At 39.0% G+C, this 26,737-nt stretch overlaps 1 protein-coding gene across 1 annotated transcript in view; it reads right to left on the bottom strand.

Annotated features, from left to right (window-relative positions):
* gas2b (growth arrest-specific 2b) overlaps window positions 1–25,756 on the bottom strand; it is a 29,688-nt gene extending 3,932 nt beyond the window's left edge. Inside the window, exons 1-7 of the mRNA XM_017459345.3 lie at window positions 25,617–25,756; window positions 17,915–18,060; window positions 11,085–11,194; window positions 10,260–10,401; window positions 7,305–7,368; window positions 5,959–6,412; window positions 5,777–5,884 (exon numbers count right to left, since the gene is read on the bottom strand). Coding sequence (XP_017314834.1) covers window positions 5,777–5,884; window positions 5,959–6,412; window positions 7,305–7,368; window positions 10,260–10,401; window positions 11,085–11,194; window positions 17,915–18,059 — 1,023 coding nt within the window. The 5' untranslated portion in view covers window position 18,060; window positions 25,617–25,756. The remainder of the gene's footprint in view (window positions 1–5,776; window positions 5,885–5,958; window positions 6,413–7,304; window positions 7,369–10,259; window positions 10,402–11,084; window positions 11,195–17,914; window positions 18,061–25,616) is intronic.
* Between the last annotated feature and the right edge of the window lie 981 nt (window positions 25,757–26,737).

The following is a 26,737-nucleotide window of genomic DNA, read 5'->3' as shown; positions in this document are numbered from 1 at the left end:
ATTAGTAGTAGTAGTTGTAATAATAGCAGTAGTAGTAGTAGTAGTAATAGCAGCAGCAGTAGTAGTAGTAATAGCAGCAGCAGCAGCAGCAGTAGTATTAGTAGTAGTAGTAGTAGTAGTAATAGAAGTGGTAGTAGTAGTAGTAGCAGCAACAGCAGCAGTAGTAGTAATAGTAGTAGTAGAAGCAGCAGTAGTAGTAATAGTAGTAGTAGAAGCAGCAGTAGTAGTAAACTTAGTGGTAGTAGTAATAGTAGTAGTAGTAATAGTCATAGTATTAGTAGTAATAGTAGTAATAATAGCAGCAGCAGTAGTAGTAATAGTAGTAGTAATAGTCATAGTATTAGTAGTAATAATAGCAGCAGCAGTAGTAGTAATAGTAGTAGTAGTAATAGTCATAGTATTAGTAGTAATAGTAGTAATAATAGCAGCAGCAGTAGTAGTAATAGTAGTAGTAGTAATAGTCATAGTATTAGTAGTAATAGTAGTAATAATAGCAGCAGCAGTAGTAGTAATAGTAGTAGTAATAGTCATAGTATTAGTAGTAATAATAGCAGCAGCAGTAGTAGTAATAGTAGTAGTAGTAATAGTCATAGAATTAGTAGTAATAGTAGTAGTAGTAGTAGCAGCAGAAGCAGCAGCTGCAGTAGTAGTAGCAGTAGTAGTAGTAGTAGTAGTAGCAGTAATAGCAGCAGTAGTCGTAGTAATAGTAGTAGTAGTAATAGCAGTAGTAGTAGAAATAGTAGTATTAGTACTTGTACTTGTGTCTTTGATGGTTTCTGGATTATAATCAATGATATTTCAAGATCGAAAATATTCAATTTAATTCAATTTTATCTGTATAGAGCTTTTAGCAATGGACACTCTCACAAATCATCTTTACAGAAATATATAAAATCTGGATATATCACTTCTGGCATGTGTTATTAATTTTATATATAAATTTTTTCTCAAGAAGGGCATCAATAGTTCTGGAGTCACCTATATGCATTATAGTGGCAGAACCCTCAATAAATAAACCTGTGGTTGACAAAATCATCCATTTTGTGTTTAGTGAAGAATGAGCCCCTTCGACTAAGCCCATTTCTTTTGGAACAGATTAAATATTGAAAGCCTGCATCTCATTATGCTTTACTAAAAGGCAAATGAGAGAGAGAGAGAAAGAAAGAAAGAGAGAGTGCACTGTCAAAATCTCATTACGTTTAATGAAACACTGCCTCATGGCACCAGCTGAGCACCAGCTTAAGAATAATCCACACACATACACACACACACACACACACATAAAGAAGGGGAGACAGAGTGGAAGAGAGAGAGAGGGAGAGAGAGAGAGAGAGAGAGAGAGAGAGAGAGAGAGAGAGAGATGAGCTTTACAATATGAGCTTTCCTAGACCTACCAACCCATGCACACACACATTAAGACTTTTTTTTTTTTTCAAATTTTCACCTGTGATACACAAACCTTCAACACCCTCTAGCATAGTGCAAGCACTGCCATGGCAACAGCAGTTGAACAATAAAAGGCAGATACAGAGATGAAAAGTGAAAGGTGGGGGAAAAGAGGGAAAGAGAGAAGACACCCCTCTGTCCCCAGAGACATTCAGAGCCCCCCTCCCTTCACACACACATACACACACACCCAGCCCCAAACCCCTCTTCTCTCCTCTTTCGCTATCAGACATAACCCCTTCATTAGAGAGCTGTTCCACTGCTGGTATTACAAGCAGATTTATTTCAGGGTTCCCCTCCCACTTCACGTCCCAACGGTCTGCTATGCATCCTAATCGGCAGATTCACACACACACACACGGTCTCGTGTTTCTAATATATGTGCTGTGTATATCAGCTGCTCTGAAACTGATTAACATGTCAGGGTAGTCAGTCTGCTCAAATTTGGCATGGATTAATTAAAGCAGATCCCTGTGTTTTGCCACCTCTTATTTCATCCACACCACTAGATGTTAAATTAAATAAAACGCTATTTTTGTATTACATTTCAAAACCTGGACAAATGTTGCTTGCTGCTCTGTTATGCAGACCTTCGCCTTAATAATTCACAGCTTCATTGAATAATTGAATGGCGTCTGTATATTGGCCTTTCTTCCAGTGTTCTGCCCAGGAATACTGGAGAACAGGCTGTGCTGGCAACAGTGGCCGTGAATGCATTCGGATCAGCATTTTGAGTTGTTGTGTACTGAGATATTGAACGATGAGTGCTCTGGTTCAGGGACAACACACTCCCCATCCTCCACTCCCCTTTCACATTTACTCTCCAGTGTGTGATTTTCAGCTGCAGTTCAAGTCACAGCCACTAGATGCCAGTCACTAGATGCAGTCGCTCGGTTCATATACGCCAGCATTCGTCAAGTTAAGAAGAATATCTCCCCAAGGATCACACGCAGCCTAGTAGAGATGTTCTAAATCAGGAGACAGACTGCTCCATCTCTGTGTCTATTTTTGTCTAATCACTTGCAGAGCGAGGGGTGTGAATGCAGACACCATCCAGAACTAGTGAAGAAACTGAGCAGGTAATCATAGCAAGTGGACAAGACAGCAATTCAAGCATAATGACTGTTCATAATGACTGCCTAAATTCTTTTTCATAATGACTGCCTAAATTCTTTTTGCTTTCTTCCCCTTATGTTCATGTTACCATCTAGGTTTTTTTTTTTTTTTTTTTTTTTTATCCTTTAATGAAGTGATTTAGTGAACACATGTGTGATGAACAGAGATGCAGATAAGCTAAAGGCAATATCCCCAGTATAGGAATCTCTTAACCATGTTTATAGTGCATCTGATAGATTTAGAAACAAATGGATGTATTATTACGATGTCAAAATGCAGATCATGTTAATTATAGATCTGTTAGGTATCTGTTAACAGGGATCTTGCTGATTATCTGATTCACATGAATGAGGTACATATCACTCCTATTTCTGCTGCTGCAGCTCCATTATTGTCACATTTCCTTAATGCCGATTAACTGCTTTATGCATTGCTTTCTGTGCTTCTCACTGAAACATTCCCATTCAAATGAGCTAATGGATTTGTGTCTTTTTCATTCATGAAATCATAAAAGCAAAGCAAATCCATCTCCCACACTCCTATTCAAAGAGGTATGGGATAAGAGACAGCATTAAAAGCTTTCTGATGGAGCCTCATCTCTTCTCTGGTTCTCCTGCTAATTGGCTCTATGACATAAAGAGACTGCTTTTCCTCCATAGTGGCAGCATGCAGGAGCCCTGGAGGACTCGTCTGATTGAGAAATCACAGAAGAGGAAGGAAGGAAGGGGCGGGACCAGCTAGAGGCCACCATCATTTAACAAGCTTCCCTGAGTAATCACTCTGCTAATGACTTCAGCACTAAAATCAATAAGCAGGTTCCTTTTTACAACATGACACTGAACTATAAAGCTATAAACACGCTCCTAATTCGTGTATGGAAAATGTTGTTCCCTAAAGACCAGAAAGGTAGAGCTGTGAAATTTTATGCAAAGATAATCTAAAACTACATAACAAATGAAATACATACAAAACAGTGCCAAAGTCAAGGTAAATGATGAGTTCATCTTGAAAAGATGAACAAAGGAAGTTTAAAATTCTTGGCAAACTACAAGACAATAGGCAAAAAAGACTAAAATGAACAAAAATTAAAATGTTTAAATCAAACAAGAAACGAGTTGGAGAAAATAATTGTATTTTTATTATTATTTAAAAAAATGTTTAAGGATAATTTGCACTATTAAAATGTATTTATATTATTAAAATAATTATAGATTAAATACTAAATAAATTAATATTTTCATATACATATACTATTTGCTTGTATTTATTTGAAATATGCCAAATATAATGCATACAATTAAAATGTCAATCATCGTTTTGGGAAAAATACAGATACAAAAGAGCCATATGTTTGCTGACCTGTACAAGAATGGTTATGGAGCTAAAAAATTAGATAAACCATTTAAAGACACCACGGAGCACAATTATAATACAAAAAAAGTACTAAACTTGAAAAAATGCCAGTAACTGGGTGCATGAATATATTCAATTTTGCACATTTTCATGAAGGGTGCCAATAATTCTGGAGTCGACCGTACATCCTTATAGGATTGTCAATACTTTGGAAAATAAAAAAGCTAACATAGAAACAGCAGAGAGAGCAGACAGAATGCGTCAGAACCAATGAATGAATTCAATCTAAAGAGGACTAAATTAGTGTTGCTTCTTGCAGTTTTAAATGCTCTTCGAATGTCAGTCGTGTCTGGTTGCTGAGCAGCAGCTCATACTGATGTAGGCATGCTACAGACATCTATTCTTTCTTCAGCCGGGCAAGGCTAAAAGAACTGGTGTCCATAATTACACTGTATTATGTATTTTGACATGTCAGATGCTTGTAAAACATACATATACTTATCGGTTTTAGCAGCTGTTAGGGCTTGTTTTGTGTATGTTTAGATGGTAGATGGTTATGAAATATAATAGCTAATCATGGAGCCATGTCTGCAACCAATGTAGAAGGAGGTCCATAATAGAGCATGTTGCTGAAGTTAAGCTGTCTGTGGAATAGGCTGTTTAATGTATTGATCACTGGGACAGCACATAGAGATGGTGTGAGTTAAATAAGAGGCATCTGATAAGTGTAATTGAGCATGTAATGGTTTGAGCAGGTCCCCTATTAGCCAAAGTGACAATGCTTTGAAGTGTTCATTAATGCCTGTTTCGTGAGTGGCTTTATTGAGTGAGGAAATAGCCGTCTGATACAATATTAATAGTCCCAAGGTTGCTTTTTTGCCATATTTTTCTGCAAATATTTTTTTATGGCTAATCCTTAAGCAAATTTGTGCAATATTTAACTTGAGAAAGCTTGTTAAAGGGTTTATCATCTGATTTTATTTATTTATTTGTTCCTTAACTCCATTCAAAACGTGTGAACCTTTTCTTCATGTTGCCAAGCAACCCAAGCTCCCACGAGTGTTTGCCTTTGAATGAATTCCACACATTTCCCTCTAACCCGGGTCCGAACTTACAAAATCTAAGAAGGATGGGCAAGAGAGAAACATGGCAACAAGACAAGCACTATTTGCGATGTTGCTAATGCTTTAAATTAGAATGAAATTAACTAATATTATTTACAGCATTATTTTTCATTAACAAGCCATGAACTTTAGAATGAATAAACCATAAATAATATTAACAGAGTAAAAATGCTTGTAATTTCTTTTAATATAATTAACCAGTTAAGCCATATAATAAACATTTACATTAACCAATGAGTAAAAATCCACAAAAATCGATATGGCTGTGGTGGTGAACTAGCTGTTTTATAAGGCTGAATGGTAGTTTCCATTATTCACACACAGTTATATTTAGTAACATGTAAATTAATTTATTCTTATTTATGTGGATGTATTATTAGTCATTGTAAAGAAATAAACCTTGGTTAATGCCAGTTTAATTATTTAATACATATACTTTAATGTACGTTGTTACTTTGTTAACCTTATATTAAGGTTAGCTTAACCTTAATGAAATTTTCATTCTTTAGCTTCATTATGCCATCCTTTATAGAGTAAAGTCTTGAGTATTAATACTGATCAGAAAAAAGAAATCAATTTTTTTTTTTTACTAAAATGCATTTTAAAAAAGAATCTTCAGAGACTCAATGCAGAGATGTTGTGTGATCTGCATCTAAGAAACTGTTTTCAACCCTGACTGACTGATTATAATTAAGGTGCTTATGCAGAGAAGAAGGAAAGCTCCGAGACATACTTACCCTCACGTACAGCACTTTATCCCCCATTCGGTAGCGGCCTTTGGGTTGTTTCTCAATGCAGAACCTGACTGCACATCTGCATGGTGGATCTTCTGAAATCTGCTTCACCTAGAACAGGATAGAACCTTTTGTACTATCCATTCAAATAAGCAATAATGAGCTTGTTGATCATTTCAACTTACTATATCATCCATCAGGCTGTCTTTGCTATTTTTTCCATTGGATTTACTCAGGCGGTGTGAGGTGGAGGTGGGTGTGGGTGTTTGAACAGGTGACCGGGGATTGGGTGAGATGTGCTCAGGTTCAGGTTCAGGCTCAGGCTCAGATTCGGGTTCGGGTTCAGGTTCAGGCGCAGGTTCAGACTGCGGGACTGGGGCAGAGGCAGAGTCTGGAGGAGGGGATGGAGGGAGGTGGATGGATGAAGGTGGAGAGGCAGGTGGTGTGGATGGAGAGATGGAGGCAGGAAAAGGACAGAGAGAGGAAGAAGGAGGTGGTGATGGAGCAGGGGGAAAAAAAAGAGGACTGGAGGGGGATGGTAATGGTGAAGCAAAGAACATGGATGGGGATAAAGAACCAAATTCTTCTTTCGCAAGCTCTTTTTCCAGTTTGACCAAACCGGGTGGTTCAACACCATACCTGTGAGAAATGATTCACTCAGTGAGTGACACATCAGTGATTCACACTTTACTTTTACACATTCAATTTAAAGATAATCCAAAGACCATATAGGTAGGTTGTACTGTCTGGTGTTCTTCAAACTATAAACATGCTTTTCATTAATGTTAGCCAGCTACCAGAGTTTAAAGCTTAATCAAATCTAAGTTTAATCAAAGTTTTGATGATTTAAGTCTTACTGTAATTCAAATTATGCTGCACCACTTAAATGTTAACGATGGCTTAACTAATACTTAACTAATAAAATCTTAATCTCTGATTAAAACCCTGGCCTAGGGATTAATCCTGATTTCCTGCCATGATAGATTTAACTGTCTAAAATATCAAACAGGAACAATATTATTCATGTTAATATCTGATGCTTATTTCTTCCCTTTTAAGTAAAGCTTAAGAATAAAAAACATGTTCTGTCAGAAACTCATTCAGTCAGTCCAATGTGATTATTTTAAAGACAAGGTGCAACTGGATTAAAAGAATTAAATCTTTAGATTAAATCTTACACTTTCTTAGTGCGACCCAGTTTTAATGTAAGACCCTGACACAGAAAGAGCTGATTATACATAAACAACTAAAATACACTCTTGTCTGCTGGAAGGCTAAGAAATATTTACATTGAGAAATATAAAAGCTAAGAAACCTGAAGAACTACTGAGAGAACCTCTGGTGGACCCTACTTCCTAGGGTCACTATTGGCCAGTAGCTACTGAGATCTAATTGACCTATTTGGCTGGAATGTAGAAACACATTGCTTCTTATGCTTAAATATTTATTTTTTAAAACTTTAAGTTATTTTCAAAGTAAAATGTAAACAAGAAAATAAAAACATCTAAAAAGTAAAAAACAAAGCTCTTACTTTGAGGCAATTCTTCCCAGCTGCATGAGGCACAGGCACACATCCCATGGATGCCGTCGAAGAACTAAAGAAACACACACACTGCAAATTAATGATTAATAATTTGACTTAGAGGATCAATAATTAAGTTAAAAAGAACAACAGGATCCGTTCACTCAACGTCCTCTGAAACCGAGGGAAGAGATGTGTTCCTCATTTTGATGTTTAGCATAAATAATCAATAGTCAGTAAGCTGAAGGAATATATAAGGAATAAATTATTGTAGGAAGCCAATAGTTGACGGGATGCTGTGATATGGCCTGAAACAAAGTAGATTATTTTCCAATAACAGCATGTCCCAAAGCAGTTTATCCTTCTTATAAAGCACTAAATCATTTTTAGTTATTTTTATTAAAGAATGACATGGCCTACTTTTTACCCATTTATAGCTATATTTAATATATAGTTCCACAAAAATCTGTTCCTATTAACACTTGTGTTATAGCAGCTATAAACAGTTGTTCCCTCACCTCCCACTCTTTTTTTCTCTCCCTAGAAGTTCAAAAGACATAACAAATTTAGATTGTCAGGTTGCAAAGAAACCACAGTACTCTGTATTCTGACAAATGCTCTGTCCTGAAGACTTTCCGGTGCAGGGAAACTTAAAGTGACAGCTTTAACTTTGACTGTTACAAACCTCTGATACTAGAGATGTCCATAATTGCTAAATAAACGTCTCCTCACACCATATCAACAACTGCACATTTTTAATTGTTCGCTATTGTTTATCTGGAACATCCTCCAAGTCTCTGTGCAAGCTGTTACTAAAGGATCAATATTAGAATTAGTGCCTCAATATAAACCTGTGAAATACAACTGGCACTACTGTCAGAGCTGCTGTTCCTGAAAATGAATAAACAGACCAAACAGATATGAGAATTCAGCAGCGCTGTTGTATAAGAAAGCTTTTTCAAATTGAATGTTTGTATAGATAAAGGTCTCAGAGAGTGTCTTTGAGGTGTACATACAATCTCAAGATAAAAAAGGATAGAATGACACAATAAAATAAAGAATGTTACACGCTGGCAACCAACAGGATCAAGAGATGACAATCACAGCATAAGATGTCAAGATTAAGAAGAAAAGCAGTGACTCTCTTTTAAGTCTTGCCAATGCTCCAAATATCTGAGCATATATCACATCTTTTAAAAAAATATGATATGATAAAAAAAAAAATATGAGAACTGACTGAAGTGCTTTTCTGACTCGCTTTTGAGGCATAGCTTACATGCAAAACAAGCATGGTATTATGTCTTTAAGTAACCCGGTATTATCTATTTGAGAGAAGGATGACTCATGTAGAGAAGTGAACTCTTTTTTTTCTTTTTTGTTTGTAAAGAAACTGTGTTGAAACAGGATTTAAATGCATTACTTGGAAATAAAACCAAAAAAGTGTCGTTGTTAACATCTGTTTTCTCATGAAATGATTATTGTATTGTGTTTTTTATTTATTTATTTTTTTGTTTGGTGCTTTTTTTTTTTTTTTTTTAGGAAAAAAACACAGTAGAGCCGGAAGTTCCAGGATTTTTCTATACATCTTTTCAAAACAAGGTCTTGTTCTATTCACCATTTATAAACAGATACGTGTATTGAAGGACTTGAACACTGACTCTTTCCCTCATTCTTATTGTCTTCACACATATAATCCTTTCCTTCCTCTTATACTGTGCTTTTCATTCCCTTTTCTTTTCATCCCAACAATAATGTCCTCATTTTTCTTTGTTTCCTTTTTTCACTATATTTTTTCATCAAACATGTTCGAATGACAGCACGGCCCGAAAAGGGTCATGAGAAGACCTGCTGATACTGAACTGCCATTCAGCTCTATTCCCAGTGGAGAGCATATGAGGAACGCGAGACAGAGAGATAGATGGAGAGAGAGAGAGGCCAGGAAGCGAGGGGGGGGTGAGGGGGGTGAGGGGGGGGTTCTGTCTCCATGCCAATGCCTCAGGTTTAACAATATCACCAAAGCCAAACCATTATGCAAAATATACTATTTATGTGATATTTAATTAAGAAAACAGATAGAACTCTATACATGCTAGAGAAAAAGGAAAAAAGACAGGGACAGAGAAATAGTAGTGTGAGTTTACAATGATAAGTGTGAAGAGTGGGTTGGACCAGGCAGATGTCTCAGTCATGGAAATGAGTATCGTACACTTGGCACAAACTCATTATTTGTACTGAGAGACAGGAACAGCACAATAAGGTTCTTATACAGCATTCATTGGCATCAATGTAATTCTCACTGTTTTTTTGTTTTTTGTCACTACAACTCCTTGGTTTCAGTGATACATTTGATTTAGCTTGCATGAATGTTATTTACTATTATGGACACATCAATAGCTACTTTAATTATTGTTTACAATAATGCCACATTGTACTATACTTTGAAACAGAGTGCACAACTATATTTTTAGAGTACTACATACTACCAATATATTAATGCAGAAACTTACTGCTGCAATTTTACAGTTGTTTTGTAAAATTGTTAATACCAAATATACCACTTTATCCTGTTCAGGGTCACAGTGTATCTGGAGTCTATCCCGAAAACACCAGTCCATCATGGAGCACCATGCACACAAACATTCACACACTCATTCACATGTATGCACAATTTAGCATAGACAATTTACCAACAGGCATGTGTTTGGAATGTGAGAGGACACCGGAGAACTCACAAGGACATGGGATGAACTTGCACAGAAACTGGACACAGACAGTGACCCGAGTTTAGGACTGACTCACTGCGCCACCGAGCTGCCTTGCGGTTTTTAATATTAGAATACAATTATTAGTTGTATTTGTATAGTTAGTTGATTTTGATTGGTTTGCGAGATTTAATTTTTTGCTGGTACCTTGAAACGCACACTCTATTTTTATAGGAAATTCTCAAATGTCAGAAATACTTACCCAGATCGTCTGACTCAAAAAGATGGGATGAGCCTACGCCGATTTTACGGCACCAGTACAGGAAGTTGGCCGTGTTGTCTCGGGCAAAAAATGAACCAGGAGCTGCATCAGCTCTCCAGTGAATCACACGCCGTATGAAAGGCTATAAAACACACAGCAAACAAGCGTAACAATAATATGCCATTAACGACTAACACATTTACAGTCATATTAATAGGCATAATAATATATAAACAGGAAAAGTAGTCTCACTGAAAACCTCTCTGAAAGCTATCTATTTTACAATAAGCACATTTATGCACATGTTCTTCTAAACATTCCAGCTTCATTATCTGCTTTTTTTGCTTAGCACTGAGCAGATGATGAAAAGAAGAGACGCAGACAGAAGCAGCAGTAGGGAAGAGGGAGCACAGCACACAGATGGCTCATAAGATGGGGGATAAAACCAGCCAAGGACTTTTTATTCTCTCTATTCTTTAGTGTGATCTGTTCTATCCATAGTCTGCATCCATTAAATAGCTAAATAAATCGAGGAATAACTGCCATCAGCAGGTTAAATGTGTGGCTATTTCCATAAATGTTTATGTTTATGGAATATATGTTTAAATTGCTAACATCTGAGATGAGTCTTAGATATAGCTCAGTATTACAGTTATGTTGCTGTAATGATACAAAAGAAAGCCATGCTCAATAGACAGCAAAAACCTCGGAGATTAATAAACATCGACCGCATTAATCTGAGTCCTGCTAGAGACAAATGAGTAGTTACTCTGTAGTTGACTGAGCTGCATTTGAGGGTTAACATAAGTGTTTTGGTGTGAGCACCTTGCCATTGTTAGCCAGAATCATCCTCTCCTGTAACTCTTCAGCCAGCTGGCAGAGCACAACTCCAGTCTCCAGCATTTCCATGAAGTTCTCCGCTGTTATATTCATTCCTGAATAATTAAACAGACATGGAGATTCAGAAACTGTTAATCAACAGTGATTTGGAATTGGCATTATATTGTAAAAGCTTGGAACAATTTGCATTAGGTTTATACTGAAAACTATAAACAGCATCTTGGAACAGAATTAATGACCATGGTCCGTCTGAATACTCCATTCTGATTGGCTGGAAGGTGTGAGTTCAAACCATATAATGGTAGTTCCAGTTTAATCACCGATCTAAATTAACGTGCTGCCTATAAACAATTGTAACCATAGTAGCATACAGTTACAGTTGCATATAGTAATTAAACTCGTAGCTTCATTATTAGAAGAGATGCGGCACAGATGCAGGTAATTCACAGTCGCTCTCTCTCTCTCTCGCTCTCTCATAACTATTTATTATAATTAATTCAAATAAATGTAATCTTATCACACTACTTTATCTCTTTGTATGAGATAAAGTGTGAGCGGGCAGAATTCTAGACCTAACGACCCGTGTAAAAAAATAACTAACAAAAATTAACCATTATCTTTACCCTTTCAGTCAGATTTTACACTGCAAACATTAATGACAACTTTAACTTGTTAATGCTGGCAAGTGACTACGGTATAAGCAGGATAATCCATGGCTAGGTATGCATTACACGAGTTAAATGCACTCCACTTTGCGTCTGGTGGTTCTTTGCCTCCACAACATGCATTAAAATTGTGTAATGGACACTTAGCCATGTATTATCCTTCACAAATCATTCCCAAATGCTTCTTTAAAAAAAAAACAAAAAAAAAAAAACACATACAGTCATGTGGAAAAAAAAAACTCCGCCGACGCCGGTCCCAAGCCCGGGTGAAAAAGGAGGAGGGTTGGGCATCAGGCTAGCACCCTGATCCCGTAAAATCTATCTTGCTACGGAAACAACAAGCAAAAACCAGTGGTCTAAACAATACCGGCGCGATGACCCTGTTTCTCCCTTGATGACGGTGCTGGAGCAAAGCCGAAAGGTCGTCCAGCACCCGATGCAAAACGGGATACTCGACGCCAATACGATCACACGAATTGGAACCTGGAACGTGCGAACGTTGTACCAGTGTGTGAGACTGGAGCAGCTTCTGCACGAATTCGACAATTACCGGCTTGACATTCTTGGTGTCAGCGAAATGAGGTGGACGGGTAATGGAAAAATGACAAACGACGGGAAGATCGTCCTGTAATCGGGAGCCAAAGAACATCACGTGCACGGCGTCGGGATGGTCCTGAGCAAAACCGCGGCACAGGCACTCCTTGGATGGAAACCGATCAGTGATCGCATCCTTACCGCCCGATTTCAGTCTCGCCATGCTAAAATTACTGTTATTCAAGTCTACGCGCTGACAAATGAGGCAGATGATGAAGAGAAGGACGCCTTCTACGACCAGCTGCAAGACACAATCGCGGTTGTCCCCAAGCATGACATAAAGATCCTCCTTGGCGACATGAATGCGCAACTCAGCAGCGACCGTCAGGGCTGGGAAAACGTGATCGGACCTCATGGATCGGCAGCAGTAACGAGTGATAATGGAGAGCGTCTCCTATCCCTATGCAATCTTAACAACCTTTGCATCGGGAATACATATTTCATTCACAAACAGATTCACAAAAAGACGTGGCGGTCACCAGATGGGGCCACTCACAATGAAATCGACTATGTATGCATCCATCGACGGTGGCGCTCGGCTTTACGTGACGTACGGGTTTTTCGCGGCGCCGACATCGGATCTGATCACCACTTGCTTGTGACCTCAATCCGACTAAAATTGAAAAGAGTGGCCGGACACAACACCGTTCGGTCATTTGCCTCCGAGAAATTGAAGGACCGCGTGAACGCCGAGCACTTCCACATTGAACTCGCTAACCGATTCCAGATTCTTGACAACTCGGCCAGCATCGAAGAACAATGGGCACAGATCAAGGATGCTGACATCGAGACGGCAGAGAGAACGATTGGTCGACGGCGTGGAACGCAGCGAGAACGGTGGATTCAGGACCGGACATGGTTGTTGCTCGATGAAAGACGGGTCAAGAAACGTCAGCGCGATTAAGTCAAGAGGAGTTGCCGAGCAGACAAGAAGGACTGGCTGGACCGGAAGGGCACTGAAGCACAAGTGGCTGCGGACCAGGGTGACAGTAGGACTCTGTTTCGTGTGGTCAGAGACCTCACTCGGGCCCGAAGCGGTTCCACTGGGCCGATAAGGGATACAACCGGCAGGATGCTAGTTAGCAAAGAAGAGCAGGACGCGCGTTGGGTGGAACATTTCAAAAACACCCTAAACCAGCCAGCAACCGTAACCACGCACGACTTTACAGTCTTTCCTCCTCCCTATGAGCTGGAAGTGGACATGAGCGACATCATGGATGCTGAGGTCGTTGCAGCGATTCGTCATCTGAAAAACAACAAAGCACCTGGTCTTGACCAAATCTCGGCAGAAATGCTGAAAGCGGGTGGTGATGAAGTTGTACGGGTGCTCACTACGCTGCTCAATGACTGCTGGCACATGGAACATGTCCCAAATGACTGGAGACAGGGTGTCATCGTCAAATTACCTAAGAAAGGTAATCTCGCAAACTGTAACAATTGGAGAGGCATCACCCTTCTGTCTGTTCCAGGCAAGGTATTTTGTCTCGTCCTCCTCAAACGGATACTGCAAGCAGTCGATCAGGCTCTACGGGACAAACAGGCCGGGTTTAGAAGCGGTCGGTCGTGCACTGAACAAATCTTTGCTCTTCGAAACATCATTGAACAAAGCTCCGAATATCAGAAACCGCTCTTGGTCAACTTTATAGACTTTAAGAAGGCGTTTGACAGCGTCCACCGGAAATCACTTTGGAACATCGCACGGCTATATGGCATTCCACAGCGGTTTATCGCCATTTTCCAGAACTTATATCAGGATTCTAGCTGTTGCATCCGGACGGACACAGGTCATACTGCCTTTTTCACCATCGAGACCGTAGTCAGACAGGGTTGCATTCTTTCACCATTCTTTTTCCTCATGATGATGGACTTCGTCATGCGACGAGCACTAACACAGCCAGCGTCTGGAATTCCGTGGACAGGCCAGGGATGCCTAACCGACCTGGAATTCGCAGACGATATTGTGCTATTGGCGCAGAATGGGAAAGTCTTACAGGAGATGACCACTAGCCTGGAGCACGAAGCAGCCAAAGTTGGGTTACGGATCAGCACTGACAAGACCAACGTCATGGCCGTCGGCCGGATGACGCCGGTGCGGATCACGGTGAGCAACCAGCTGATCGAAGAAGTCAAACAGTTCACCTACCTTGGCAGCACTGTGGCTGCGGATGGTGGGACTAACGCGGATGTCAATCGCAGAATTGGCAGAGCATTTGCAGTCTTCCAACAGCTACAGCCGATTTGGGCTAGGCGAACTATTCACACCCACAGCAAACTTCGCCTGTTTAATAGCATCATCATCCCAACCGCCATCTATGCATCTGAAACTTGGAAGAGCTCGAGGGCAGTCATCCACAAAAGCTGAATGTGTTTCAGCAACGATGCCTGAGAAGAATACTCGGTGTATCATACCGTGATCGTATTTCAAATGAAGAAATTCTAAGAACTAACTCCCGCAGCCTGGCAGAAATGGTCGTAGAGCGAAGAATGCGCTTTGCAGGACACATTCTACGGATGTCTGACCACCGCCACGCAAAGATCGCGCTGCGCTGGACGCCGCCACGGGGGAAGAGAAGAGTAGGGCGGCCGCATAATACATGGCGACGAACATTCATGGAAGATCTACGAGCGCTCGATGTCAAGTGGGAAGATGTGGAAATCGACGCTGCCGACCGAGCCCGCTGGCGAATGCTTGTTGCCCGATGCGCCCCGCTGCGCGGACGGAACTAACTAACTAACTAACGTGGAAAAAATAAGTATACCCAATGGAAATAGCTTTTTTTGACATATTTGGACAAGCAAACATTTGATCATCTTTGAAACAGTGCCTATTAATAAAGTTTGTATACTTGAACAAATTAGTTTTTTTAAATTTTTTAATTTATTCAACAGAAATATCAATAGATGTGATATTCTTTTGTGGAAAATGTAGGTACACCCTTGGCCTCAGAAGTTAGTATTACCCCATTTAGCAGAAATAACTTTTTGTAGGCATTTTGAATAATTGTCCACCAGGCTTGCTGGAATTTATGACCATTCTTCTATGCAGTATTCTTTCAGTTGCAAGATGTTTGACGGTTTCTGCCATGTACTTCCCGTTTCAAATCCCCCCACAACATTTCAATGGGATTCAAATCTAGGCCATTCCATAACCCTCCATTTCTTCTTTTTGAGCCATTCCTTGGTGGATTTGCTAGTGTGCTTAGGATCATTATCCTGTTGTCCTGTTGAAAGGTCGACTTTCTGTTCAACTTCAACTTTTGGACAGACGGCCTCACATTATCTTCAAGCACTCTTTGATGTGATGCAGAATTTGGTCTGCGCCAAACATGTCTGCTGTTACTGTGGCCAAACAACTCTATCTTTGATTCATCTGTCCAGAGCACGTTATTCCAAAAGGACTGGTCTTTGCCTCTGTGTTCATTGGCAAACTGTAGTCTTGCTATAATGTTCTTTTCAGACAGCAAAGGCTTTTTCCTGGCACACCTCCCATGCAGGTCACATTTTTGCAATTTCTTTCTGTACAAGCATGCACTTTGAAACCAACACCTGCAAGACTTACTAGCAGATCCTGTGACGAAATTTTGGGATTCTTGGACACTTCTTGCATCAGACGGTTTGCTCTTGGGCTGAATTTGTTGGGACGGTCAGTTCTGGACAAATTGGCAGTTGTTTGAAATCTGCGCCACTTGTAGATGTTTTTCCTTACAGTGGAATGATGTATTTCAAATAATTTGAGATCTTTTTAAATCCCTTGCTAGACTCATAGGCATCCACAAACTTTTTTTTATGAAGGCCTTACTCTTTAGATGACACAACACACCTCAATAACAAAGGGAACACCAGACACTAGATGTTCTTTATTCATATATATTTATTCATATTCTTGCCTGATATATAAGCTTTCCATATGCATAAACCTAAGAACATAAATGGGCTTGAAATGTTCCAATGGTCCATCTACAAGTGTCTCTAACATTATTTAACTTTACAAGAAAGACTATTGTCTTGGGTGTATGGGGATGGGCTTAGGGGGAAGGGTCAACAAAATTAACATTAACTTAAATTAAAAATAATTTTACAGACTAAAGAAACTGTAATAAAAAAAACTATGCATGGTTTACATGCTCAAGAACCACTCAGTGCATGTGGTGTTGTTTTTAGATATTCTTTTGTGCACATTTCCATCTATGTCTTTCCAGATAACAGGGAAAGGTCTGCACAGCGTGTGTGGTGCTATAAAATCCTTTCTCCTCCATAAATCCCACTCCCACTGTTCTCTCTAGCTAGTGTTGCATTCTTCCTCTTACTCAAGCATACTCACAGGTGCTTAGAAACATCCTTTTAGTATGTTGGCTGCAAGCATAACCTCTCTGCTCTCCAACTTCTCATGGGCATGCAGATGCATTCTAGGGCCTGGGTGTTAAGTGTACACTCACAGGAATTGGGCTTCAAGCACCGGAGCTGTACATGGAGGATGAAGAGGTGGTGCCTAGGAGGCATCAAAGGAGGCAAACCACAACAAAACCAGACACGTAAACAGGCACTGGTGTACAGAATGCCACGGATGATCATTAACTGCTTCCCCTCAGAGAGAGGGAGATGTTGTGTATGTGCCCTCCTGCAGTTTGCTGTGCCCACATGGCCATACCAGCACTGTGAGATCATCCTGGAACAGACAGTGTGTGCCAGAAAAAAGGGACGTAGTGTAGATGTGTATGTGGTTAAAGAGAATAGGGCTGATTGTTGGTTTGCATCTACAATGAGGCCTCTGATGTTTGAATAAGCTAATATGGAAATAAGCCTCGAAGTCTGTATGCAAAATGACCAACAGGCATTTCTACAACTCTCTGTGGTTCTTATGTTTATAATTCCATGCTAGCTTCTGACTTCCTCAACCTTACAACTGTCTCTCTGTGTCAAAGCATTCAGACAAGCAGTGGCAAATCCTGAATTATTTGTAAAAAGCAAATATGGTTGTTAGAATACCTGCAGATCTTTTTTGTTTTGCATTCATTCTACATGCAGGGGAATTTGGGCAATTTGGGTAATTCTGTTTGTCTGAAAACATCTGATACTGGCCACAATTTCAGATCATCCATATCTGATGGTAGTTTTTTTTTCTGGAATTTAAAGGTGGCATAAGTGATTTTTTAAGTGATCATGTTTACACTTTTTTTTTATAATAGTATGTTAGCTGTCAGTAACATTCACACAGAGGAAAGAGTAAACAAAAAGAACTCCATCATCCAATCTTTACTTTCCTGTTAATTATATTTCCTGTCAATTCATATCCTACCCTGCCCTGTATTCAGACATTCAAGCCTAAATGTGTTTTCAGGGCATGGTTTTAGAGGAAACACTAAAGGGAGGAGCTTTATTTGTTTGAGTTTTGAGTTTCAAACCAACCTCAGCTAACATCCAACAAAATCAATGACTGTACCTTTAACAACGTCTTCTTATGTCTTCTTGCATGCACACTACATATTTTGGGAGGTTATTAATAAAATATTCCTATTACTATATTCTATCCTGCTACTCCGAATTTCACTGCCTTACCCAGAATAGTGTTGAGCCACAGAGCGAGGTCTTCCTTCATGGGAAGTAGGCTGGCTTCGTGTCTGCTGGCCAGCCACTCACTGTACTGATGCAGGCAGGAGAGGTCAGGAACACGCTCCCGACGGACAGTGAACGGGCCATACATACTGAAACACAACCCACACAAGGCCAGACTTGCTTTAATACACATATATACACACGATACAGTTAAAAAAGGATTCAAATGCCTGAGTCTACAAGCTTCCTAGCAGTGATAATAGTGTGATCAGTGACTAAACCAGGAAATACTTATATATGATGACAGATCACTGGTGGCTTTTAATTAGGAATATTTGCATATACATCCATAGATAGAAATAGTGTTTGTTTTTTATTAATTGGTACAAAAACTAATACATGTAATATGTATTACAGTAATACAGTATGTAATACAGGTTGTCAAAATGAATTTCTCCATAAGGATTCAAAATTCATTGTTCTTAAAATAATTAGTAGAGCATTGTAACTTTTTAGTAAAACCAGTCGTATTGAATAAAGTAAATGTTTGCTATATTTTCCTCATCCATAATCAATAGTAATCAATAGTAATCAATAGTATTATATATTAGAAATAGTAATATTTAGGAAGACAGTGAGATACATTTCCATTTCACAGAAGGATTTCTAAGATAAAAAATACATTTGTGTCTGTTTTAGGGAGCACATGCTTATATATATATATATATATTTGTAGACACAGACTTTGACTTTTTGTGATCATTACATACAATGATCACACTGAAAGCCATCCTTTCACTATTGACTGTAACTACGTTATGGGTTCATCATAAAACTACAGTATATTTATTTAGAGACCTCTACTATTTATAGTGTGCATATACAGCTAACAGAACCAATGGATTCAGTCCAGTTTCATGTAAAAATAAACAAAAAAAAACCCTGATGGTATATGACATACAGCAATGAAAGAATTGAATGGAAGTCATTTTTGGCTTGGGTAAGGAAGCATGCTGGTCACGTCTGTGACTTTCTCAGTAGGCTACTGTCTGATCAGACCACACTCGGGTTTATACCACGTCTAATGACCCAGAAATACTGTAGAAACTGGAACATAGTGCACTATAGCCTGGTTCAGAAAGCAGGATATGAAAATGTAATGAAAAAGTCCAGCTGTGTGATGCCTAACATTCATTATCTCTGAGGATGAGGGATGTATAAAGCAGGGACTTGCTCTTAAACTTTTTTCAAAGTTTAAGAATAAGTGTAGGATAAACCTGACAGCTCTTAAGCAGTAACACATCATGTGCAGCACAATGTTGTGCATTAAAACATGTGTAGTTTCCCATGCTAAATAAATATACACAAGCCTCACTTCACCAAAACACCCAAATACCTGCTTCAGTGTTCCTATTCATTAGGAAAAGATTTAGTGGTTAAGACCTTTGCCAATTCCTAACAACTGACGCCTACTGCTTCCACACTCAGACAACCATTCATCATGGGGGTCTTAATGTACGTAGAAACTCATTTTCCCACTTCCTGCAACTGCTCTGCTTTACTTGAGGCAGGGAAAAGAAAGCAGACACCTGCGGGGCAGATGTGTGAGATCCAAACAGGAGCAGACAGGAATGATGGCAAAAAACAAGCCCCTATTTATTTTCTTAAAGCCTGTAGATTACGAGCTGCAGTGAGGAGAGGACACAGATGTAGAGATGTATGAAGACAGAGAAGCAGGTAGTGAACAAACACCCTCATGATGTCTACAACATCAAGGAGAGGTGATGAACCTCTCAACCTGTAATGGAACTCTAATGACTTGGGCATTTGCAAATGTTAAACAAAGTCAACTCAGGTTCTTATCTACAGATGCTGAGAAGGATATGGGTAATGCTGCAACAACATGGCTGTGTAAATACAGGTAAAATGTAAGCAACAAGAGTCACACAGATATAGACAGAGATTTTGAAGCATGGACCTAATCACATTTATCATTAGGCATGGTGGATGGGGGGGGCCTTTAAAACTCAGCAGAGGAATGTTTTAATGTTTGAAAGACAAGAGGATCAAACCAGATCCAAGTAGGTTGAAGAACAAAGTGAGATTAATTTGACACATGTCCAAGCTGAACTCTGGCCAGTCGGCAGGGCATGGGAAGCGCACACAGTAGCGATACAACATACAGGTGCTAGATTCGCACCTAGACTGATGCCCAGCTCAGCATGGACAAGAGTGTAGGCAGAGGTCTTTAACCCAACCAGCACAAATAAAAAGCCTCTGTGTCCACACACACACTCCTACGCACATGTGTAAAAATGTATTAAGCACATGTAGTGCAAGCGCACTATACAGCTCTAAACATTATAGGTCATTGTAAATTGAGCACACAATAATACACACAGATGTCGGACAGCACACAAACTAAAACAACACCTGCGGAAAATAAAGAACTGCACCAAAGCTGTTTTTACTGCAACCATCAGTAGACAAAATGCTATGTAATACACACTGTGAACAGTGTAATTGTGTACTGTATATCTCTGGTAAACACTCATTCACACCGGGTATTAATGGTGAACATGGGATACACACACTAAACGTGTTATGATCCCATCACTCAAACCACTTTAAGAGGTTGTCGGTTGTCATGGTCATATAGTACAGTGTACATTTTATTTTCTGGTAGACTGAAGAGATTTGGGTTTGAGATCAAAAGATGGATATGTGAAGAGAGTTTTAAATTTCTTTTATTTCCTGGTATTTATATGTAGATGTGTTAAACTACATAGTACATTTTATATCAGACCACCGAATTTGTAGGTGAGCAAAAATATTAAAACATATGATAGACAGGTCAGTCCATACAGAAAGTTGTTTTGTGATTGGTACAGACAAAAATGCTTGATTTTGCTTCAAAATTTGCAATTTTTTTGTTTTTTAATTTAGTTTTTTTGCAGAAAACTTGAATTGCCGAAACTGCATTTGCAAGAAATTGTTTTGCACGGTCTTTCAGAGTGATGTATGTTGGTAAATGAGACCTTTTAATTGTACTCAGAGGGCTTTGGCTGAATGCATGCTGTGATGTCACATGATGCATTATGGCTCAAATATGTGGAAAATCTTCAGTAATTTTGAAAAATTGCAAGCTCCTCCGTATATTGCGGAGTTTGCTTGATTTTACGTTAATTTTTGTGATCACAAAATTGCTAAATCCTTGAGGGACTGACAGGCGTTTCTTTTTATCCAGGCGTGCCCTGTTAGACTGATTGTTCAAACAATAAATAGCTCTGAACGTCTACTCTTGGTTTTAGCCACCAGTTTCACCTGTGAAGACTGCATTTTATGTTAAAATAGGATAAGCCAAATGAAGATCAGAGAGCTGTCTATGGGAGAAAAATAAGCCATGTTGACGCTGAGAAAAGAGGGAAAATCTATCAGAGCCATTGCACAAACACTGGGCATCATCAATACAAAAATTTGGAATGTCCTAAAAAAGAAAGAAACCATTGGTGTACTGAGCAGCAGACACCAAATGGGTCAGCCAAGGAAAACAACAACAGCTGATTACAGAAACACTGTGAGAGCCCGAAAGAAAAACTCCAGAACAACAGTCAGTGAAATCACCAACAACCTCCACAGGGCAGGGGTGAAGGAATCACAATCCACCATTCAAAGATTTTGAGAGCAGAAATATTGAGGCCATACCACAAGATGCAAACCACTCATCAGCAATAAGAATCAGAAAGCCAGATTGGAATTTGCAAAGAAATACAAAGATGAGCCACAAAAGTTTGGAACCAAGACTAATCTAGGCCAAAGTGATGGAAAGCCTAAAGTGTGGAGAACGAAAGGATCTGCTCATGATCCAAAACAAACAAGCTCATCTGTGAAACATGGTGGAGGTAGTTCCATAGCGTGGGCTTACATGGCTGCTTCTGGAACATCAGAATGATAATCAATGATTTGCATTTAATAGCACATCCTGCAGTGTTTTATTCCTCTCATATCTAAGTAATTTGTCAATGGTTACATTTATAGTAATTAAACAATGACTCATTATATGTTTTATCATGTATAGTTACATTTAATTTTGTGGAACATCTGTGACTGGGACATCACTTACGATTCAGCAGCTATAAACAGCCATTCCCTCAACAGCCTCTCAGTTTCTCCCTCTCTTGGAGTTAATAAGACAAGAAATGCAGCTTGTCATGGAGACAAGAAACCACATACTATACAGGAAGTACAAACTTCTCCACTCTAAAGTTTTGGAGAACTTAAAGTTACATCTTTAGCTTTGTTGGGGATTTGATTCCCGGCTCCACCATGTGCATGGAGTTCGCATATTCTCCACATGCTTTGGGGGTTTCCTCCCCCAGTCCAAAGGCATGCGTTGTAGGCTGACTGGCATTTCCAAATTGTGTATGTATGTGTGATTGTGCCCTGCGATGGTTTGGCACCGAGTCCAGGGTGTCCTTCTCTATCCCATTTCCCTGGAGTAGGCTCCAGGCTCCCCTGCGATAAGCGGTATGGAAAATGGATGGATGGATCTTGTGACTCTTGTCTCTGCCCAGCTTCATTTACTCTGCAGATACTGTTCACACACATTTGAAAACTTCAAAATTGATTCCAAAACCTCTCAGATCACTCCCTCTATGCCTAAGTTCCTTGTAGCTGTCCGTGAGTTCTGTGAGTTAATCCAGTTGATGTTAGTTTCTCTGACTTTGTATGAAGTAAGTTGTATCAATTTGATGTTTTGATGGAGGCGATCGTGACTAGACTTTAGAACACTTCTGAGTACTGCTGATGAAAACTGTGTTTTATAGTCAGTTGATGAAAACTTACATTAACTTCTGTTAACACTAATCAAGGTCACTAAGGAGTGGTCTTATTTGGTTGATTCAAATAAGACCTGATTCAGAACTGCAAGAATATAGACTTATAATGTTAAAGAGAAGTCTGTTTACTGTTGATTTTTAAACAAAAAATGTCAGATATTGGCATGATGATAAATAAGCATGATTTCAGTGTTGGATAAAATAATCATGATTTTCATTTTAGCCATTATTGTGTAGGTCTAGATAAGAAGAACATCTGCCAAATGATATTTTGTAAAATGTAAATGTAAATGAAAAGACATATCAAGAGACTGTCAATGTTGTCACCTACTGCACCTGTCCAAACAGTCACAGTCATAAATTTCATGAGAGGCACAAACTGTTCTCAAATCAGTGCTCTTATTCTGAGCCATTTGAAAGAGATTTTTTTGATGGTCTGCTTTAGAATTAAAGCCTACTTCAAAACACGACATGAAACCCTCCAGGGCAAATCCTTTGAAAGAGCCATGAGCTTTCTGGCACATTGTGCTCTATGTAAACTACAGAGAAATAAAGGTTGTATCCAGGTGGTATAACACAAACTGTTCTAATATTAAATACACCAACTTGATCTGTATCATATCATGACAGCTCAAGTATTTTTCACTCAATATTTTCTGCATTGTGTCTGTGGAACTTGAGCTAGTAACAGAGGCATTAATACTGACAGTACTGCCTTTGACAGCAAAAACAGTGTAAATGAAACTGTAACACAGAGAGCTCACATAGCTTCAGAGCAGGAAAGCTGAGATGGAATAAAGAAACAGGATATAGCTGAGATTCATTAATGGGTTATGTAATGTTCGGTCTCTGATGTTCAAACTAGACTTTCACAGCTTGCTGATCTTTCATGCCACATATAAACTGCTCAGTATTAGTTTCATACACTTATGATTCATAAATGATACCATTGAGCATAAATTACAAATGAAGTCAATAAAAGAGAATATTGTACCAAATATAAATCCCCTTTATCCTAAAAGTGGCTATGCATTGCGAACATTGCATTGAATGTCTAGTGTGATAACAGATGTGGTTGTTATCAACAACCAAAGTTCAGATTTTAACCTAAGATTTGCAAATCAGGTGCAGCCTCTAACCAGGAAAGAAGAATCAACTAAACATTCATAGACATATTTCTGCAGTTCTAAATGACAGTGAGGTTTTGTGTGTGTCAATGAAAAACCATACCAATGCATTCCATGAGTGAACTGCAAATGTAAAAAAAAATGTCATCACATAATCCTATGAGTATATGAGCAATTATCTAATCAGACAATCATTTAGCAGTAGTGCAACGCAAACAATAATTCAGATACAAGTCAAGGGCTTCAGGTAATCTTCACATCAAACATCAGCATGAAAAAAACGTGTGATCGCTGTGACTTTGATCATGGTATGGAAATTTGTACCAAGTAGGCTGGATTGAGTATTTCATAAACTGCTGTTCTCCTGGGATTTTCACATACAATGGTCCCAGAGTTCACACAAAATGGAGTGAAAAACAAAATAATACTGAGTGAGCAATAGTCCTGTGGGAGGAAGCACCTTGTTGATAAGAGAGATCAGAGGAAAATGGCCAGATTGGTTCGAGCTGCCAGGAAGGATATAGTAACTCAAATAATCACAACCGTAGTGAACAGAAAAGCATCTCAGCATGCACACAAACACTAAATCTTGAGGTGGATGGGCTACAACAGCAGAAGACCACGTCAGGTTCCATGTCTGTCCATGTCTGCCTCAAGGTCAGACATGTTGTGCATTCTGAAATGCTTTTCTGCTCACTACAATTGTACAAAGTGGTTATCTGAATTACTGTAGCCTTTCTGTCAGCTCAAACCAGTCCGGCCATTCTCCATTTACCTGTTTCATCAATAAGACATTTCCTTCTTCAGAAGTGTCTTTCACTGGATGTTTTTTCTTTATTGTGCCATACTGTGTAAACTCTAGAGACTGTGCTGACTGAAACTTCCAGGAAATCAGCAGTTATAGAAATACTTAAATCAGTCCATCTGGTACCAGCAATAATTTTAGCCACTCCATTTTAGTAAAAAAAAAAAAAAGTAACAAAAAATATATACTTTTAAAAACTTGATCCTGTTTTCCTTTCTAAGGAACCTGCACTACAGGCAGGACTGAAATAAATAAATAAGCCTGAGTGAATAATAATTAAAAGCAACTGTTCAAGATGTGGGACATGCAAGTGTGATAACACAGCCACGAAAAGATCAAGTTTTGTCACCAATAGATCCCAAGAATCCAAGAGTAGACTGGTTGTTTTCTCAAGCAACTTTGAACCATCGGGATTAAGGAATTCAAATTTCCTGTAGCGTGACATTTCAACCGAAATGATCGACACATTGATGATATCTCTGTTAAAGAGGCTGGAGGTAAACGGTGGACATACATATTATATCTTTAAACTTTTATTTTCATTATTAATATCATTTTAAAAAATCCATATCTGTTGTACATAATACAGTAAATGTCTTATTGTCATATCCTATCATTTAAACGTCTTTCGCATTTTGTCCTAATGTTATGCAAACTATTGCATTTATGTATTGCTGTATATCTACACTGCATTTTTAATACAGTTAGCCCCCCCCCCCCCCCAACCCTCCATGCTTGGGTTCTATATATGCTGCTTCCAACAAGGGATTAATAAAGTGTCATCTTTTCACCATGCCTAAAAGCATTATATTAACAGTATTGCCATACCTAAATGGATGTGTAAAATTTATTTACAGGTACATTTTACAGTGTAAATCCTGAACTATGCACAGTTCAACAATAAGTTAGATGCAAAACAGCAGTACAAAACTTACCTTGATCAAGTCCTCCTCAGCTATGTGTAACTCCAGCCAGTCTGCTGTGCAACACACTGTCTGCGTCCAGGTTTCACCTCATACAGCTGTTAGAAGTCGCTGAGTCAGTCGTGGTGCTTCTCTTAACCAAATTTCTCTGCCTCCGTCCCAAACCGCGTGCATAATACAGCAAAATAGGCAGGCTACCTATGGTCACTATGGTAACGTAGCGTGGCCGGCTGTTTTGACAGGATCCTATGTAGTGGAGTAGTGTGCGGTTTGGGACGCAGCCACAGTCATAGACTTTAAGGAAGTGCTCGGAAATGGAGTGAACATGAGAGGCTTGTAAAGTTGTACGGCATCACTTATTTTGTTTTTGACACAATACTAAGAAATATCAACACCAGTACTCGGGTACAATTACTCTTTCTTGGTACATAAAACAATGATAAACTAGTAAATGTGGGTATCAGAAGTCTTACCTGAGAGCCTTTAAAATAAAAGTGTAGGCTATGACGCTATGAGGTACTTCACAATACACATTTTTTTATTGTAGGAAATGTATTGTGTCCTGCTTTCTGGTCAAATTATACATACATACATCATACATACATACACACATGCATCATACATACATACATACATACACACACACACACACACACACACACACACACATACATACATACATACATGCATCATACATACATACACACACACACACATACATACATACATCATACACACATATATACACACACATACATACATGCATCATACAGACATACATACATATATATGTACGTACATACATCATATGTACCTACATCATGCATACAAACATACATACATACATAGGCCTATATGTGTGTGTGTGTGTGTGTGTGTGTGTGTGTGTGTGTGTGTGTGTGTGTGTGAAAAATAATAATTATAAGTAGCCTATGTAGGTTACGGTCGATGCCTGGATTATCTCTACAGGTGGACTATCTGCCTCCCTTCCTTGTGTCTGCTCTAAATCTTAATCTTTTCTGTGCTGACTTTCAAATACTTAAACAGGTTTGACGATATCAAACTAACATTTGAGGTTTGTTAATTGCTCGCAGAGTCGAGCTGCACTACACGTGCTATCTGTCTGTTAGCGT

The sequence above is a fragment of the Ictalurus punctatus genome, chromosome 27 (genome assembly GCF_001660625.3).
Source record: "Ictalurus punctatus breed USDA103 chromosome 27, Coco_2.0, whole genome shotgun sequence".
In the NCBI taxonomy this organism is placed as follows: Eukaryota; Metazoa; Chordata; class Actinopteri; order Siluriformes; family Ictaluridae; genus Ictalurus; species Ictalurus punctatus.
Note: the sequence above shows the minus strand (reverse complement) of the source record. Positions and strands in the feature narration are given on the sequence as shown.